The 17,725-nt window shown below is 56.7% G+C and overlaps 2 protein-coding genes across 2 annotated transcripts in view; both read right to left on the reverse strand.

Moving 5' to 3' along the window:
• The window catches only part of Cpn2 (carboxypeptidase N subunit 2), a 10,429-nt gene extending 8,750 nt beyond the window's left edge, over positions 1-1,679 (reverse strand). The window contains exon 1 of the mRNA XM_004643991.2: positions 1,537-1,679. The gene's annotated coding sequence lies outside the window, so the exon portion shown is untranslated. The remainder of the gene's footprint in view (positions 1-1,536) is intronic.
• Positions 1,680-7,558: 5,879 nt separating this feature from the next.
• On the reverse strand, positions 7,559-15,757 carry Lrrc15 (leucine rich repeat containing 15). Its single transcript, XM_004643992.2, has 2 exons — positions 15,742-15,757; positions 7,559-9,907 (listed from the first exon to the last, which is right to left on the reverse strand). Exon 2 carries the CDS (start codon positions 9,902-9,904, stop codon positions 8,156-8,158), a length of 1,749 nt encoding a protein of 582 aa, XP_004644049.1. The 5' UTR covers positions 9,905-9,907; positions 15,742-15,757; the 3' UTR covers positions 7,559-8,155.
• Positions 15,758-17,725: the final 1,968 nt, after the last annotated feature.

The raw sequence follows: 17,725 nt of genomic DNA on the forward strand, positions 1-17,725 counted from the left end.
TACTTAGTACAGGTTCTACAGGGCCTCACTACACAGCTCAGACTCCTAGTGATCCTGTTTTCAGCCTCCCAAGCACTGGGATTCCAGGCACATACCACCACACCCAGTGTCAACTCAGTGAGCCCTGGGGGCGGGCCAGCACAGCAGGCCCCCCAGACCCCTGCATCTGCCTAAGCAGTCACTTTAATCTGCTGAGCTCTCTGGTCGGCCTTGGGGGGCTTTTTTTGTTGTTCGGGCTGGCCTTATGCTTACCTTTGTAGCCCACAGGCTAGTTTTGAACTCACACCTACCCTCCTGCTTCAAACCTGACGAATGTTTAAACTTAAACATTTATTACAGGGCCTGGGATATAGCTCAGCAGCACAGCACCTGCCTGGCAAAGCACAAGGTCCAGAGTTTGGTTCCTGGCACCCGCCCAATAAAAATTTACTATGAGAAAAGACCCACTGCCATGCAAGCCCGCCACGCTAGCCCGCCGCCGCTGCTGGAAGCGCACTCAGCATCGCTCTGGCCGCTTTCTGCAGTGGCTCTGGAGTCCTCTTTCCTGAGCATCTCCTTGAGATGGCCTGACAATGTCACCGGCTAGAGCCACCCTACAGAAAGGCAGCCTCATAAAAACATGACAGTCACTTCCTCCACCAGATTGGGCACCCTGAGACTTCTGGCTCTTCCTCAAAGTCAAGATGACCCAGAAAGATCATTCTGAATCGAATCAGGACACCAAGGCAGCTGGCACAGCACAACTAATGACCTCAAGAAAGAGGACTCCAGAGCCGCTGCAGAAAGCAGTAAGAACGGTGGGGTGAGCGCATTCGAGGAGGGGGAGGGATAAATGACAACACAGAGTTGTATAAACACAAGGCACAGACCCAAAGGCCCCTGAGAGAGTACAGTTTGGCCTTTGCGTGGTCTTTGGTGGCTCTCTGGTGACCCATCTGGGTGCCGGTGCTCTACGAGGAAGGCAGCTGGCATTTTGAAGTGAGGGCTCACGGCTTCTCCCAGGGCTGGCCCCACCTCCGAGCCATCGCTGGCATGCAGGATGCCCGTGCCTGACTCTCCCTGTGGCTATTGGTCCCCTTCACACCCCCTCGACCAGTACAAGTCATACTACCCCCAGGAAGCCCTCCTGTCCCACGTGTCCTGTGGGTCCTGCGTTGGACACTTGGGCCTTTCTGTTCTAGGACAGTGCATTCACGTCTCCAGCTCTATACCCTACACCTGGCCTGGGGTGTGCTAAATCGAACGGTTGTGTTGGTGACTCCCTATGACCCCAACTTTGGGTCTTCCCCTTTGTCCTCTCAGCAGAGATAGTGCATCATCTTCCTGACTCCAGGGTAATCAGGGTCCTTATTCACACACACACATACACACACACACACACACACACACACACACACACCCTGCACCCAGCCCCCAGGGTGTCCCAGCTCTGTTCCTGGGGACACCATGGAACCTAGAACCTGAGCAGCAGCAGACCCCCTCCCACCTCCAGTGGGATGGGGGTGTGGCTCGACCCAGAGTGGCCCGGAGTCCTACCGTGAGGGCCCGAGCTGGCCGGGACAGTGGCCTGGTTCCTCTCAGAGCAGAGGGGCATCCAGTGTGGTCTGTTGTCAGCAGAAGCCACTCTCAGCCCTGATCAAAGTTCCAGGCAGTTGTTCCTCCCCTGACATGGCCTATGTATTCTGGGAATGTCACCAAGGCCATGGGGCAAGGTCTGAGGATTACAAAATGACCCTATGGACAGATGCCTGGCACATCGAGTTCCACAGAGGGTCTCAGATATGGCACCACTGCGGCCAGAGAGGGGCTAGAATGTCCCCCGCTGTACTGGGTGAGCGTGGGTCCACGAGTCCTGCTCACCCCACTTGCTGTGAACAGAGTGGGGCCGGGGTCCCCCTTAGCCAGCAGCAGCCCCAGCACCTGCCCAGCTCCCCCAACCTAGAGAGAAACCCTGAGAGGAGAGGTGTGGCTCTGGGCTCTGTCTGTGATTGGTTCACTTAATAAGCTTTCTAAAGCCTTCTCAGTTCATGGAGTTGCGGGAAGTGAATGCGCTCCAACATAAAGCGAGACACTCGCGAAGGAAAGCCCAGGAACAAAAGCAGCAGCTTGGGGAGGTAGGGGCACACCCCCCATAGAAGCACCCAATCAGCAGGGGGAAGTGTGTGTGTGCATGCGGTGAGTGTGTCAGCATGTGTGTGATGCAGGGTATACAACATGCAGGGACAGCCAAGTCTGAAGACTGAGGTCACTGCCAAAGACAGCACTGCCATTCCAACTAGTCTGATAGTGTCTGCCTGTCTCTCTCTCTCTCTCTCTCTGTCTCTGTCTCTGTCTCTGTCTCTGTCTCTCTCTCCCTCTCTGAGTCAGTTTCTCACTCTGCAGTCCAGGCTGGCCTTGAATTCGCCCAGCCCAGCTGGCCTCAGACTTGTAGTGATCCTCCTGCCTCAGCCTCCTGAGTGCCAGGATCACGGTGTCTACACCCCCTTCAAGCTGATGGCTTCTAATCTGTGCATGGTGTTGATGTTTACCCCTTTACCAGTGGGAAGGAGCATTTCTTTTGCGCATGGCAGACCACGTCCGCCACGCCGCAAGGGGCTGCTGGATGATGGCAGGAGACAGGCTCCGAATCTGTGCCTGGCTGGAGCTTATAGAGCATGCCCGGCTGCACCCCGGTGACCCCTGGGCTGGCCAGAGCGGGATGCTGGCTCTCTGAGTGGGCTCTCAGTGTACCCATGTTCCAGGACTGCTCTGCCCACCCTCAGCGTGCCATGGAGCACAGAGAAACCCTGTTCAGTCAGCACTGAGTCTGGCTCCTCAGGAACTAGCCAGTGCTAGCATAAGTAGTGGAACATCCACATGTCCCTGCGGGGCGGTGTGCGTATGCCTGAGCGTGTGCACAAATGTGACACCAACTGCAGATGTGGGGGGCTCAGAGGCCCCAGGCATGCCGTGCAGGTTTAAGGGCTGGCAACAAGCCCCATCCCATCACTGTGGGGTGCAGCCTGGAACATGGAGAACACTGCTGACTCCTGTCCTGACCCAGCCTCCTGGGACGGAAGTCACCTGGCAAGATCGTAAGAGGTCTGTGAAGCCAAGCGTGTTGACAGAGGCCTATAATCCCGGAGCTCTAGGGGGCTGAGGCAGGAGGACCTCAAGTTGGAGCCCAGCCTGAGCAGCTGAGCAATTATTTGCCTGTTTGTTTGTTACAGGGTCTCACTATGCAGCTCAGACTTGTAGCGACCCTTCTGTCTCAGCCTCCCCAGCACTGAGATTGCAGGAGGATGCCACCATGCCCAGTTTCAGGGCCAGCATGGCATGTGGTACTAGAATCAAACTTGGGTCCTTGTGCTTGCCAGGCAGGCACTTAGACTGCCAACCTATCTCCCCAGCCCCCAACTGAGCGATTTAAAAAGACCCTATCCCAAATGGAAAAAGTAAAAATAGAAAAGGGCCAGAGAAGTAACTCAGTACAAAGGCCCTGTGTTCAATCCCCAGTACCAAAGAAAACAGAGAGAGAGAGAGAGAGAGAGAGAGAGAGAGAGAGAGAGAGAGAGTAGTGTGCAGCCCTCTTCCCACAAGACAGTGGGGCACCGGGACAGCAAGCCAAGCCTGACCTGCCGTTCCTCTTCCTGCAAAGACCAATGCCAGCCTGGGCGGCTGAAAGTCAGGGCTGCACACCAGCTCAGCCAATAATTCACAAAGAAACTTCGAAAGTTCATGTCCTATGTGGAGCTCACTTTTCTCCTTTAAAATGGGTTAAATCTATTCTTGTTTTGGTTTGGTTTGGTTTGGTTTTGGTTTTGGTTTTGGTTTTGGTTTTTTGAGACCGAGTCTATATAGTTCAGGCTGGCCTTGAACTCACTATGTAGCCCAGGATGGTCTTGAACTCAGGTGATCCTCCTGCCTCAGCCTCCAGGTTGATGCCACAATGCCAGCTCATGAAAAGAATTTTTTTTTAAAGTTTTATTTATTTATGTGTGTGTGTGTGTGTGTGTGTGGCCAGCTCAGCCCACCAGGGGGCGGGGCTGGCTGACATGTGGTGCTGGGGGATTGAACCGTGGTCCCTGTGCTTTGCTAAGCTTGTTCTAAGTAGGTGCTTTAGACCACTGAGCCATCTCACCAGCCCCGAAAAGAATTTTTTGTTTTTGTTTTTTAACAGAACTAGGAACCAAACCCAGGGCCTTACACAAGCTGCACGAGCCAGGCAAGGGCTCTGCCTCAGGTACCTCTCCACCCCATCTTGACTCCCTTCCCAACATGGTTGGGGGATGTTGTGTGCCACACCCTTTCTGTCTCTGCTCACTTTCTAGGGTCACTGTCTACAGGTCCCTCTGGATGTGAGTGACGGTGCTAAAGCAGGCTTGAGCCCCCTCGGCTCCCCAGAGAACTTGCGCACCTGTGCAGACCACTCATTGCAGATTCTCACAGCAAGCAGGTCACAAGCAAGAAGCGGGCTCCACCCTTCCCAGTCAGGCTCTCACCGTGAAGTGGAGAGATGGGCGGGGACAGGAGAGGCTTCACCCTGAAACAGCGCCACCCACCCTCTCGTTGTTCACTTGTTTGAGACAGAGTCTCACTCTGTAGTCCAGGCTGGCTGCAATTCTCCTGTCTCAGCCTCCGGGCGGTGTTGGGGATGGTGCAGCTGTCAGGAAAGAGTTCTAAGAACTTGGCTGCGCCCCTGTGTCCTAAGAGGAGGAGCAACCCCAGGAGAGGGACGGGTGTCCCTTTCAGTGGACAAACATGACCCTCCCCTATGTTTACGAAGCTTGTGGCCCCAGTGGACTGGGGCTATGGGGACCCCAGAAGGTGAAGCCCACTTTCCAAAGGCCCCAGATGGCCCAGCAGTCTGGGTACAAATGCTGGGAAGAGATATACACTCACTATAGATTTTAAAATGCACGAAATAGCAAACAGTGCTAGGCCGCAGCCCAAGGAGTAAGGACGGTTCTCCAATCAGGGCTGTCCAGAGGGTTCCAGGCAGAGTTTATCAAGAGCTTTGAAGGCACCATCTATGGTGAGTGCTTTTAAAAACAGAGGTCCTACTAGGTGTGGTAGTGGGTGCCTGGAATCCTAGTGTTCAGGAGGCTGAGGCAGGAGGATCATCTCAAGTGCTGGGCCAGCCTAGGCTACATAGCCCAATCTCAAAAAAACAAAGCCTAAAACCTGGCGGTCCTCGTTATCTTCTATCCCTTTTCCTCTAGCCTTGATGCCAGGCTCCACACCACACACAGGCTGCTGGTGACCAGCAAGGGGGCCAAGAACCCTTGGGCACATAAGAAAGGGACCTGCTGTCCCCTACTCAGCTCTCTGGGGACCAAACAGCAGATCATTCCAGCCCTGAGAGCTAAACACACACTATCCCCATAGGAAGAGGAAGGGGGACTCCTGGCTTGTCCCCAACACCTGACCAGATGACATTGCCGAGGAGGGCAGGCCCAGGGATACATAGATCACTCACTGGCAGGGACAGGTGAGGTGCAAAGGAGGTCCCTGCCAGTGCCTGGCTGGAGCAAGACAGCTGTCCCCAGGCCAAACTCAGGCCAGCGAAGATGGCCCTGCAATGTCATGGCAGATGCAGATACCCCAGCTTCCTGTTCAGACCCGCAAGGACCCTGGGTGCTGGCGGCCTGCGCCCCCTCCATCCCTATGCCTCTCACACCTGGGCAGTGAGATGCAGCCTGTCACAGTGCTGGCCTGAGGGACTCGGTGCCTCGTGCTTGGGGAACAGGCCCAGGGCCACACCCAGGCCACTGCCTGTGCAGGAGCTCACCTCCTTCGGCCCTGGCAGCTGTGGCACCTGACCTGTGCCTGTGACAACTGCTTGGGAAACACCTCCCAGGCCCAGGTGTGCCGGGGAAAACAGTATCTCCTGACTAACATCGGAGTCCCTGAGACGGGAAGCGGAAACGTGCCTGAAAAGGACACTTATAAACACTCTCCTAGACCATCCGTGTCAGGGACAAAACAGGAATCCTGTTCCCCTGAAATAGGGGGCTTCCTAGTCCCCTTGTAGAATAGAGCGAATTAAAACTAATAAAAGCCCATTAGGGAACCAGGCCTGCCAGAGCGTGCCTATAATCCTGGCACTCAGAGAGGCTGAGGAGGGAGGATCCCAGGTTCAAAGCCAGCCTGGGCAGTTTAACAACTTAGCAAGACCCTGTCTCAAAATTAAGGGCTAGATGTGGCTCAGTTTAAGGCCCTACTAAAGGAAAATTTAAAAATAACAGGCACCGGGGCAGGGAGTAGGTTTCCAAATCCCTGCGCACAGCTCAACACAGAAACCTGGAATTCTCGAACACCGTCTTTACTTCTGAACTACCATTGTCTGGAGAAGAACACTCATTCCCTTGAGCAATACTCATTTCCAGAGCTAGAGGTTGAAAGCAGGACTCACACAATGAAAGCACTCTCCCACTGAGCTACGTCCCCAGACAGGGCTCTCTAGTGGCTCAGGCTGGCCTTAAACTTGAGATCCTTCTGCCTCAGCCTCCTGGGTAGCTGGCATTACAGGCATGAGCCACCGTGCCTGGGCAGCACATCTTTAACATGTACGGACACATGTAGCAGGACAGGCAGTATCCATGTGACAATAACTCTAGGGAGAAGATGCCCCGGCCCCCACGACACATCCCCAGACCTCGGGCAGGAGGAGCTCCCATGGGATGCGCCTGTGTGTGCTCTGTCTGCTGCCTGCGGAAACTCTGAGGTTCAGCTGCCACTGACTCATGCTCGTGGAGAACCTTACCCGTGGCTTTAGCGGGACTCCTGGCTCCCATTAGATTTGGGCGTTCAGCGAGAAGATCTCATCTATGAGCTATTTCGCTTCCCCAAAATGGAGATGCAAATTACAAACAGATACAGGCGCTTGGTGCCCATAAAAGGCCAGGCAGAGGGACATCGGAGGCACGGCGGTTGGTTGGCCGGCAGGAAGGGGCTGTGGTGCGCAGGCTTCCCGGCTCAGTGTGCTCTCTCAGGGCTCTCCTGCGCGGGCTGGAGCCTTGGTCCCACAGACTCTCCTCTGCCCCAGCCACTGAGCTTTTGCAGGGACTAGTCTGGGACTTGGTGACAAAACCTGGTCCTGCTAAGAGCACACTGCTGCCAGAAGGCCAGCACACTGGTGCAGTGGGATGCACAGGACCATGGGGGGGGGGGGGTTGTGTGTGTGTGTGTGTGTGTGTGTGTGTGTGTGTGTGTGTGGTGTTTTTGAAAAGTTTCACTAAGCAGTTCGGTGAAATTGGCCTTGAACTCATGATGATCCTCCTGTCTCAGCCTCCCAACAGCTGTGGTTGCAGGCGTGCACCACCACGCCTGTTGGCTTTCGGTTTCTTCATCTGATGTTGGTTACACAAAGGGCCCAGCTTGTGGCACCCACACTGCCATTTGCGTGGCCTGCTCTGAGTGTGAATGTTAACTCCAACATAGACTCAGAAGGAAAACCCTGGGGTGGGTGGGTGACGCCTGGGGCACTGGGGAGCCCTCTCCAAGCAGGACCCATTGGCTGTTTTCGTGTTTTCAGAAGTCAGAAACACTACACGATTTTATTCCACAAAGGCTAACATTTTCCTAGTTTGGAAATTCTCTATAAGGTGGAACCATCGTGCTGGTGCCTGACCTCTCCCTTCAGGTGACAGTCACTGGGAAGAAGCAGAGGACAGTGCAGTGCAGGAGGCAGGTGGCCGGCTTCCCACTGCCATGAAGCGAGCACTGCCCGGTGCGGAAAAAACCACAGCCTGGGGTCAGCCTCCATGGGGACAAAGCTCACCGCCTTCAGCAGCAGAAAGTCAGGGCTAGTTTTCACTTGAGGGGACAGCATCAAGCCAGCACACCAGGAAAGAAGCAAGAGCAGGGACAAGCGCTTCCAGAATGCCTGGAGGAGCGTCCGGAGAACCATCCTCAGCCAAAAAGGGCCCTGCCAGCACCGTGTGGACAGAGGCTGAGGGCCAGGGTGGGGATGGCTGTTCTTGGAGCAGAAGTGGGGACGGAGCTCGTGACCTGGGGATCCCCAAACTTCCCAGTGGTCTGGCAGGTCTCGCTGCAGGACAGGGTGCAGGCAGAACAGGCCCACCTCTCTCCAGAAGCCTGGCTGCTGCAGGGACTTGGGCTGCACGCAGAGGGCCCGAGTGTCCCTTGCCCAGCCCAGCTCCCGCCCACATTCCTAGCACTCGTTGGGCGCCTTCATTTGCATCATCACTGCCTGGCTCCTCTTCTTACAGCAGCAGCAGCAGATGCAGGCAGCAAGGGAGCAGGCCAGCGCAACAATGCCGATGACAATGGCAGCGATGGCCAGCCCGCTCTGGGTCCCGCTGTCTATGTCGCGGGTGTCGGAGCCCCCGATGGTGGTCAGGTCGGTGAGGTCCTCCGCGGAGCTCGTGATCTCTGTGGTGGTGGAGATGGACGTGATGTCGGGGTACCTGGATGTGTCTGGGTACCCAGGTGTTTCAGGGTAGGTGGGTACCTCGTGGATGGGCGGGACCTGGACACTGGGGACAGCAGCATTGACGCTGATGATGATTATGGACTGGCCTCGGACGTTGGCTGGGCTGGAGCACACCGGGAGGGTGTCGGTCCCCAGCCTGGCCCTGTTGAGCAAGAGCCAGTTGCGAAGTGGCAGAATGTCTGTGTCGCACCTCCAGGGGTTGTCGTAGAGCCGCAACTCACACAGGTTGCCCAGGTGGTCAAAGATGCCCAGCGGCAGGTTTTCCAGCTGGTTGTTCTGCAGCTGGATGGTCATGAGCCCATTGACGTGGGCGAAGAGATTGCCCGGGAGCTGGCGGAGGCGGTTGTTCTGCAGGGAGACGTTCTGCAGGTTGGTGAGTGCACGGAACACGCTCCCGTCCAGGTCCTGCAGCGCGTTGGTGTGCAGGGACAGCTCGCGGAGCTCCCCCAGCCCATTGAAGGCACCGGGAGAGATGAAGGTGATCTGATTGCGGCTGAGGATCAGCACCTGCAGGTGGTGCAGGTTGCTGAAGACGTTGTCAGCCAGGGAGGTGATGTGGTTGTCATAGAGCCAGAGCTCGCGCAGGTTGTGCATGGGCCCGAAGATGCCCGGGGACAGCTCCTTGAGGGCATTGCCGAAGAGCGTGAGCCGGTTAAGCTGAGGCAGCTGCATGAAGATGCCGGGCGGCAGCTGGGAGATATGGTTGTTGGATAGGTAGAGCCGCTGCAGGTTGCGGTTGTTGTGGAAGAGGCCAGGTGACAGAGCGCCGATCTGATTCTGCTGCAGGGCCAGCTCCTGCAGGCTGCCCAGCCCGTCAAAGGTGCCCATGGGGATGTCCGCCAGCCTGTTCTCATACAGCCGCAGCACCTGCAGGTTGCCCAGGTGCTGGAAGACACGCGGTGAGAGCTGGGTGAGGCTGTTCTTGCCCAGGTTGAGCTTGGTGAGCCCCACCAGGTGGTCGAAGACACCGTCGGGGATGTACTCCAGGTGGTTGCCATGAAGCTGCAGCTCTTTGAGGTTGCTGAACTGGGAGAAGTGGGCTGGCTGGATTTGCACCAGCTGGTTGCTGGACAGCAGCAGTGACTCAAGGTTATCCAGGCCCTGGAAGAGGCCGACCGGCAGGATCTGCAGCTTGTTGTTGGCCAGGCTGAGGTACCGCAGGGAGCCCAAGTTGCGGAAAGTCCCCGGCAGGATGGTGGACAGCTCATTCTTCTCAATCCGCAGGGCAATGAGGGCCGAGGTGTTGAGGAACGGGTACTCATTGAGCTCGGTGATGTGCGTGTTGAGGATCTGCAGGCTCATGGCGTTCCAGGGCAGGGGCGTGGGCACCACTGCAATGCGCGCACCTGTGCACTCCACCTGCGAGGCCCGGGAGCAGGTGCACTCGCTGGGGCAGCCATAGTAGGCTGAGACAGCAGCCCAGGCCTGGCAGCCCAGCAGCAGGAGGAGGGAGAGTTTCAGCGGCATGGCCTGGGAGGGCAGGTGAGAGCACAGGTTAGCGGGCACCCAACCAACTCGCAGCTACCGGGTTCTGTTTAGTTTGGGGTTTTTGTAAGACAGGATCTCACTATGTAGTCAGGGCTGGTCCTGAACTCACTTCATAGCCCCTAGCCTGGCCACAAACACATGGCGAGCCTCTGCCTCAGTCTCCTGAGAGTTGGGATCACAGCAGGTCTGGCATCCCATGGCTACTGGGAAGCCAAAGTCAACCTGCAGTTTCACGGGGGTCCAGGTTGGAACCCCAATGATGCACCCACCCAGCGCTCCCTCCACGCTGTCACTGCCCAGGCAGCTGCAGCAGCCCATGGGCTCCTTGTGCTCCCCCACGTCGTCCCTCCTCCAGTCGAGCCCAAGTGCGATGGCCCCTGGGATGCAACCTTGCAGCCCCCAAGCCAACTGCAGGCACGTTCACTGTGCTCCCAGCAGGTGCGCGTCTTCCAGCCTGGCACCCCCTGGAAGCTCAAAGTCTTGTGAGGACCCTGAAGCCGAGGTGTGCACCAACCCTAGGGAGGCAGTTCTGCATCCTCTGCCCGGCCTAAGCCACCCGGCCCAGCAGTGCCACCCTTCCATGTGGGTGTCCCTGGGTTTGGTGGCAAGCATATGGTGGACAAAAGGTCACTGTCTGCACTACAGCCTTGAGCTCACTCTGTGGCCCAGGCTGGCCTCAAAGTCATGGAGATCCTCCTGCCTCAGCCTCACAGAGTGCTGAGATTCCAGGAATAAGGGCTAGCACTACTATTGGACTCTGAATGAGGTCAGAGGCTTCTGAGCTTCCTGGTTGGCTAGCGGAGAATGCTGACCTCTATCCACACCCAAGCTGTTGTGGGCAGCAAAGAAGAGAGAGGGGAGGGCCTGGCACAGGGCGGTGTCCCCGCCAGGCTCATCCTGAACCCTGCTGCGGCTTGGAAGAGGGTGGGGTGCTGCTTGCCTGCCTGGCTGATGCAGGGCCGGGGATTCCCTGCACAGCGCCAGGCCCTGAGTTCAAAGGGGATGAGGCTTCCTGCAGGCTAAGGCGTGGCTGCTTCTCATCATTTTATAGGGCTGCAGAAACCAGGGAAACTGAGGCTCAGATCTCACAGCTGGGTCACTGGACTCCAGGGTGAACTCCTGGGCATCAAGCAGAGTCTCTTTGATGAGCAGAACCCTGAGTCAGGGGGCAGAGCTCCAGGCCAGGTGGGGAGGGCTTGTCCCCCTACACATACATACACACCCCAACTCTAGACGGGGAGCCGGAGCCCTAACTACAAATAACCCCAGCCTGAAAACCAGCCTCAGCCCCAGACACCACCCAGGCTGTGGCTGCAGCTTTTCACTCCTTCGAAGCCACCCAAGCTGCCCAAGGCCTGTCATCCTTTCATCCAGGACTCCAGAAGGAGGAGCCGGAAGTGTAGCACACACTTCCATCCCAGCCCTCAGCAGGCTGAGCAGGAAGGAAGGGTCACAACTACATGGTGAGACCCTGTCTCAGAGAGACAGAGACAGAGACAGAGACAGAGACAGAGACAAAGACAGAGAGAGACAGAGACAGAGACGGAGAGAGACAGACAGAGAGAGAGACACAGAGACACAGAGACAGACAGAGACAGACAGTGCGCACAAGAGCACTAATTCAATATCTCCCCATCAAGAGGAAGATTTAGGGGCCTATTTTGTTTTACAGTAACAACAAAAAGGAGCCTGCCCACAAAAATTCAGGTGAGTAGAGACTGAATTAACAAAAGTATCAAGAGAAAGGAGCTGGTCTCAGGCCACCCTGCCACGGTCAGGCTGCACCTGCAGGGCTTCAAAAGAAGGTCAACAGCAAACAGGATTTTTTTTTTTTTTTTACTTTCCACCCCAGCTTTTTCACTTTTTAAGACAGGATCTTGCTAGGTGGCTAAGTTGTCCAGGGTGAGTTCCAACTTGCAATTCTCCTGCCTCAGACTCCTGGTGTGAGGACCGCAGGCGCACACCCAGCTCTAGCTCGTGTTTTTGTGATGCACACTTCTGCCCTGTATGTTCTGAAGATGGGGTAAGAGGCCAGCACCTGCCAACTGGGACAACTCCACTCTGCACTGCAAATGAGAGGGCAGGTGCAGGGTTCCCCAGAACCCCATCTGGGGAGGAGGCCCAGAGCAACCTGGGAAGGGTGGTGCCAAGGGAACCAAGCCATCACTCCCTACGGGGAGGGCAGAGCAGGCATCTGGGGTGGACCACACTTGGGGACAAACATGCCAAGAATCTGCAGCTGTCCTTAGAGCCCTCCCCGGAGCACAGCACAACAGTAAGACCCTGCCTCCGAGCCCACCCAGCCAGGCGACCTCCACAGAGCCCTCTCCATCCCTCAGGGGACAAAGGAGACCCCAACAGGCCTGTGGCCCCTGCACACAGCGGCCTAATAGCCCACGCTGTTGGGGCCGCTTGGCAGCTGTGACTTCAGCAGTTAAAGGACCACGAAGCTGCATAATTACACCCCACCCTGGGGCCAAGTGAGTGCGTCCCCTGTCCTGGCAGGGACTCCGGCCAGCCCTGCGCAGCCCCAGGCAGGGGGAGCCCTGGCGTCCATCGCTGGCCTGTGAGGTCAGCAAGCCAGGCAGACAGAGGACAAGTGGCCAGCTCACCTAGACAGGACGCAGCCCCGCCCCAGGGACAGAAGCCTCTCAAACAGGGTGAGGTGGCTGTGGGTCTCTTAGCAGAAACATCCTATGACTCAGCCAGGAACACATAATTAGTCCGCAAGCCCCAGGCTGTGCAGGTGTGAGTTGGGACCTTTCTCTACTAAAACTTAACGTCATCCACAGACCCTGAGTTTCCCAGCAGGCTCCTCCTCTCTTTTTTGTTTGTTTCTTTAAGACAGAGTCTTACTATGTACTCCAGGATGGCCTTGAACTCAGTACATAGCCCAAGCTGGTCTCAAATTCCCAGAGATTCTCCTGCCTCAGCTTCCTACATGCTGGGATGACAGACATGTACCACCATGTCCGGCTATGTTCCTGTCTTTCCAGGTTCATTTTGCTACAAGTTTCCTGGCTGGGCAATCCCACCAGAACCAGGAATTCGCACAGCCCATAGCTTCTCCAAAGGACCTAAGATCTGAGATGGGCCTGGCCCACCAGGTACACCTGAGGAAACAGACCTGAGAAGGAGCTCTCCCATCTGGCCTCCTCAACAGAGTCAGGGGGAGTGAGCTGGACCCTGGTCAGGCTGCAAGTGCCCCCCTCCCACCACTCCCTGGTGCTCCTACAAAAGGCCTGAGGTTGTGGTCCAAAGAAGCCCCACTTTGAGCTCAGACTGCAGGGTGTCTGGACCTCTGTCCTGCCGGCTCTGCCCCCACCCAAGGCAGCACACAAGAAGGCCAAGGAAGCGCCCTTGCCAGACCACACCTCACTGCTGTGCTGCTGGGAGCATTAAGTGAATTGCTATTGTGAGCCTGGTATGACAGCTTCCACCAGTCATCCTAGCACTCGGGAGGCTGAGACAGGAGGATCACTGGGAGTTCGAGGCCAGCCTGGGCTATACCAGGAACCTGTCTCAAAACCAAACCAAACAAAAAGAGAACTCAGTGCCTTTTGAGGCCTGGTCAAGTCATCTCACCATCTTGTAGATGGGAAAATGGAGGAGGAGAGAGGCTTGTCCAAGCTTACACAGTTAGTTGGGCATTCCTGACACCTATCTGGGACCCTAACTGTGGAGCATGGTACACCCCAAACTTCACCACAAGGCTCACAACTTGTCTACTGTCCTCTGCCCTGGCTGAAGAATGGCTTTGTTCCCTCCCTTTTTTTTTTTTTTTTTTTTTTTTTTGCGGAACCTGGGATTGAACTCAGGCGCTTGCGCTTGCCAGGGAAGCGCTTATTCCACTGAGCCATCTCCCCAGCCCCTCCTCCATCTTTTTTGTTTGTTGTTTTTTTGAGACAGAGTTTTTCTATGTAGCCCAGGCTGGCCTTGAACTCATGGGGATCCTCCTGCCTCAGCCTCCCAGGTCTTGGGATCATGGATTTGTACCAGGATGCCCAGCTGTTCTCTCCACTTTAAAGTACTCAGGACTCATATCCAACCCACCCCCCACTTACCCAGTGCTATTAGCCCACCCCTTATCCCTCAACACCTTGGGGGCTGTACAGTTTGGGGCACTTCTGTAAGCTGCACTAAGGTGTGTTGGTCCATTTTCACCCTAGCAGCCTGGAGGAAGTGGGAAGGGACAGAAGCAGCCACTTATACTAGTTGACTCCCCCAGGACAAGACCGGCCACACCCTCACCCTCCACTTTGGTCCATATTTGACTCCCAGTGCTCACAGCCCCGCAAAGCTGAAATGGTCATTGTTCTAAAACAGAAACTGAGGGAGGAAAAGCAAATCCTTCCCAGTCCCTGTGTGGGGATTCTCCCTCCCTGGGGTCGGGGAGGTCCAATGTGGCTTCCCCTGGAGGCCAGAGCAGGGCCGTAATTAGCTTAGCAACCGTAGCAACTCAATGGGGAGAACTTCCCAAGGCTTTTACGTTCAAGGGGACGGTTGAGACAGGGTCTCACTATGTAGCTCTGGCTGGCCTTGAACTCACGGTGATCCCCCTTTGTCAGTCTCTCCAGTGCTGGGATTATAGCAGGGCACCACCACGCCCAGCTCCCAGGGCTTCCCTGAAAGAAACCAGGATCTGTGAATACTACGCCCTCTCAGCAGCACCCAGGGACCCAGCGCTGCCTCACACAGATCTACCCTCAGTCAAAGCACACTGAGAGCAGCTTCCCAATCCCACATCCCAGAGCGAGGTCCTGGAGCCGAGGCTGCTGTCCCAACTCATGGTCAGGATCTGGGGAAGAAAACTACTGTGTTTTCGGCCTCCTGTTGTTCCTGCCGCTTCTTACCCACCTCCTATTTCTCCACATCTGGACTGATTTCCACCTGCACTCATTGCCCGCTCTATAGAGCAGGACCAGCGGGGTCCGTGGCTCTGGGGCGAAGCTTCCGGGGCCTCTGTGGGGTCCACAGGAGCCCTCCTGGCTCCAGCCCCCGGCTCAGCCCGCCTCAGCATGGTCCCTGCCAAGCCAGCCTGGCTGACTCAGGACCACAGACAGACTGGGCTGTCTGGCCTTGAATTCGTCCCAGATGTGCAGAAGCTGCAGAGTGGAGGACACCTCAGCATGCTGGGACAGACGTCAGCTGCAGGCTGAGAGCCCTGAAGTCAGAGGATGCCACCCCAGGTAACCAGAGCTGGAGACAAGAGCTGAGGGGCAGGAACACTGCTCCTCAGGGGGAGCTGCATGCACACTGCATCCAGGCAGAGAGGCCGGTCTGCTAGTGCCATCCCCACCTTCAGCAAGAGTCGCCAGCCCTGAGCCACCAGATGGGGTCATGTAAGCCACAAGAAGTCAGAACCCGGCTATCTGGGTTGAAGCCCACACCGCACCCACAACCCCTACGGGAGTTACTCGGAAGTCTGCGCGGTCCCTAGGGTCCCTGGGGATGGAGGTCTCATGGGTTGGGACAGACCCAAATAGGACAGGACCAGGGACCACGGCAGTACACTCTGGGAAAGGGGACACGGGTTCACGTGGGGCTGAATGGACCAAGAAAGAGAGCCACCTCAGTGGGCACAGCGTCCAGAGCAGGGTGTCGCTGTGAGCCTGGACACGCGGGCAGCGTCCACCCGCAGTGTGCCCGAGGCTGCCCAGCCCCGGCCTCATCACCGGCATAGGCCTTGGGGTGCGGAGAGCAGTGTCTGCAGTGGGACAGGGCGCCTCCAGAGGGCTCCTCCTGCCTGATCCCCAGCCCCATCGCCAGCCCCAGAGGGAACCCCAGCCTCCTTCCTCGCAGGCGACGCCACTCACCAGAGCTCGGCACCCAGCCGCGGTCACGGTCACAAGAGAGCCGAGTGGGGCTCACGGCTGCAGCATGAGCACACCAGCCCCGGGCACCCCGCTTTTAAGCCGCGGAGTCAAGGCGGGGCCAGACGGGGGGCGACGCCCCCTGGGGAGGGCGTGGAAGGGCGACCCCACCTCCGTGTCCCCGCCTCGCACAGCACGCGCCCGGGAATGGCCTCCCGCGCCTGTTCCCTCCAGGGACCCCAGACTCAGGGTGCTTGTCCTCTCTTCTTTTTTTTATTTTAAACTTTTTTTTTTTTTTTTTTGAGGACACAGCTTCAAGTTCTGAGAAGCTGTAAAGATCATGCAAGGAATACTCAGGTTGAATCCAGTTCACCTAGTGGTAGCACTTTGGAGAAAAGCATTTATCTCCCTTTCCAAGGAGAAGCTAAACCTGATCCCTGTGGTGCCCCCCTGAGACGGTAATGTTAAGGGGAATAAATCAGAGATTGGAGCTTAAGTAGCGCAGGGTTCTCTTACATGGGGAGCCCAAAGTGTAAACAAAGAGCAAGCCAAAGGTGGCTCGTGGGAAGGCGGGGTCCAGGGGTGTGAGGGGAGGGGAGGGGCGAGGAAGCTTGTGTGCACACGAGGCGCAAAGTCACTGCGCATCCCAAACATGGACTCATAAATTTTTAAGAAAATAAATAGCGCAATAGCGCAATAGCTCAATGGACCAAGCACCTGCTTAGGAAAGAGCAGGGCCTGGGTTCGATCCTAGCACCACATGCCCCGCCTGCCCCGCCCCTGGGTGCCATGAGCCGCCCGGAGTCCAGGCACAGCGGGGCACAGCGGGGCACGCCTGTAATCCCAGCACTGAGGAGTCTGAGAACAGGAGGATCACTGGGAGTCCAGAGCTGCACAGTGAGACCCTGGGCCAAGTACATAATAGATAAATAAAGAAATAGTGCAAAGTGAAAGAGGGAGAGGGAGAAGAAGAGGGAGGGAGGGGGAGAGGAGAGAGAGAGAAAAAGGAAAAGGGAGGAGAAGAGAAGGGAAGAGAAGGGAAGAGAAACTACCTTTCCAGGGTCCCTTGGAAAAAGTATTTCATTTCCCCAGCACTCATTTTGCCTCCTCTGCGGTATGGGCACATGCAGGTATCCCAGCTGGGGAGTGTGCCATAGATTAAGGGGTTCCGCTGTGTCCTGCTCTATAGCTGCCCCCCCCGTGTGCCCCTATCCCTAGAAGGGGCACCAAGGTACCATTACTAAGCTAGGTATGGCCATGTGCCCCCATAATCTCAGTATATAGGAGGCTGAGGCAGGAGGGTCCCTGAGAGTTTGGGGTCAGCCTGGGCTATATAGTGAGATAGCTCAGCAGCACAAGCACCTGCCTGGCAGGTGCAAGGTCCTGAGTTCCATCACTAGTGAAAAAAAAAAAAAAAAAAAAAAACCTCACTCCTATTCAGGGTGTTACCAAGGGGGGTTTGGGTGGGAAAGGAGACAGAAACCCCAGCTGGAGCCCAGCTTCTGCTCAACAGGACGTGGGCTGCATGGGGCCACAGGCTCCCTCCCAGCCTGGCTCAGTCTCCCTGCCCCACCACTCTCCTTCAGGGTAGACAACTCGAGAGCCTTAATTAATGTTTGGCCTGGCAATGAAAGGGGACATAAAGGTGTGCAGTGTTATTAGGGAGCCAGTCATCAGGTGGGGTGGCAAGGTCGGGCCCTGCGGCCCAGTCATGTGCACCCCTCCTGGCAGCTCGGAGCGACACAGCCGGACCCGAGCTACGCAGCGCCCCCTGCCGGCCGGTCTCGTGTCCCGCCTGCCGCAGCCTCCTCTCCCAGCGCGGTTCCTGCACTGACTGTCGCTCAGCCACTCCTGGCCAGATCCTGGGCTGCGAGCTGGGGACAACACCGGGATGGGCAGGGTACTGGTAGGGATGGACGTTCAGGAAGTATCTGTGCCACAGGGAGGCTAGGGACCTGGTTCCATCTTTATATCAGGGGTCTCCACC

The sequence above is a fragment of the Octodon degus genome, unplaced genomic scaffold (genome assembly GCF_000260255.1).
Source record: "Octodon degus isolate 3935 unplaced genomic scaffold, OctDeg1.0 scaffold00189, whole genome shotgun sequence".
Lineage (NCBI taxonomy): Eukaryota > Metazoa > Chordata > Mammalia > Rodentia > Octodontidae > Octodon > Octodon degus.

Excerpts from the sequence above, each read along its gene's own strand:
- Lrrc15 (XM_004643992.2), bottom strand. The coding sequence starts at position 9,904 with ATGCCGCTGAAACTCTCCCTCCTCCTGCTGCTGGGCTGCCAGGCCTGG.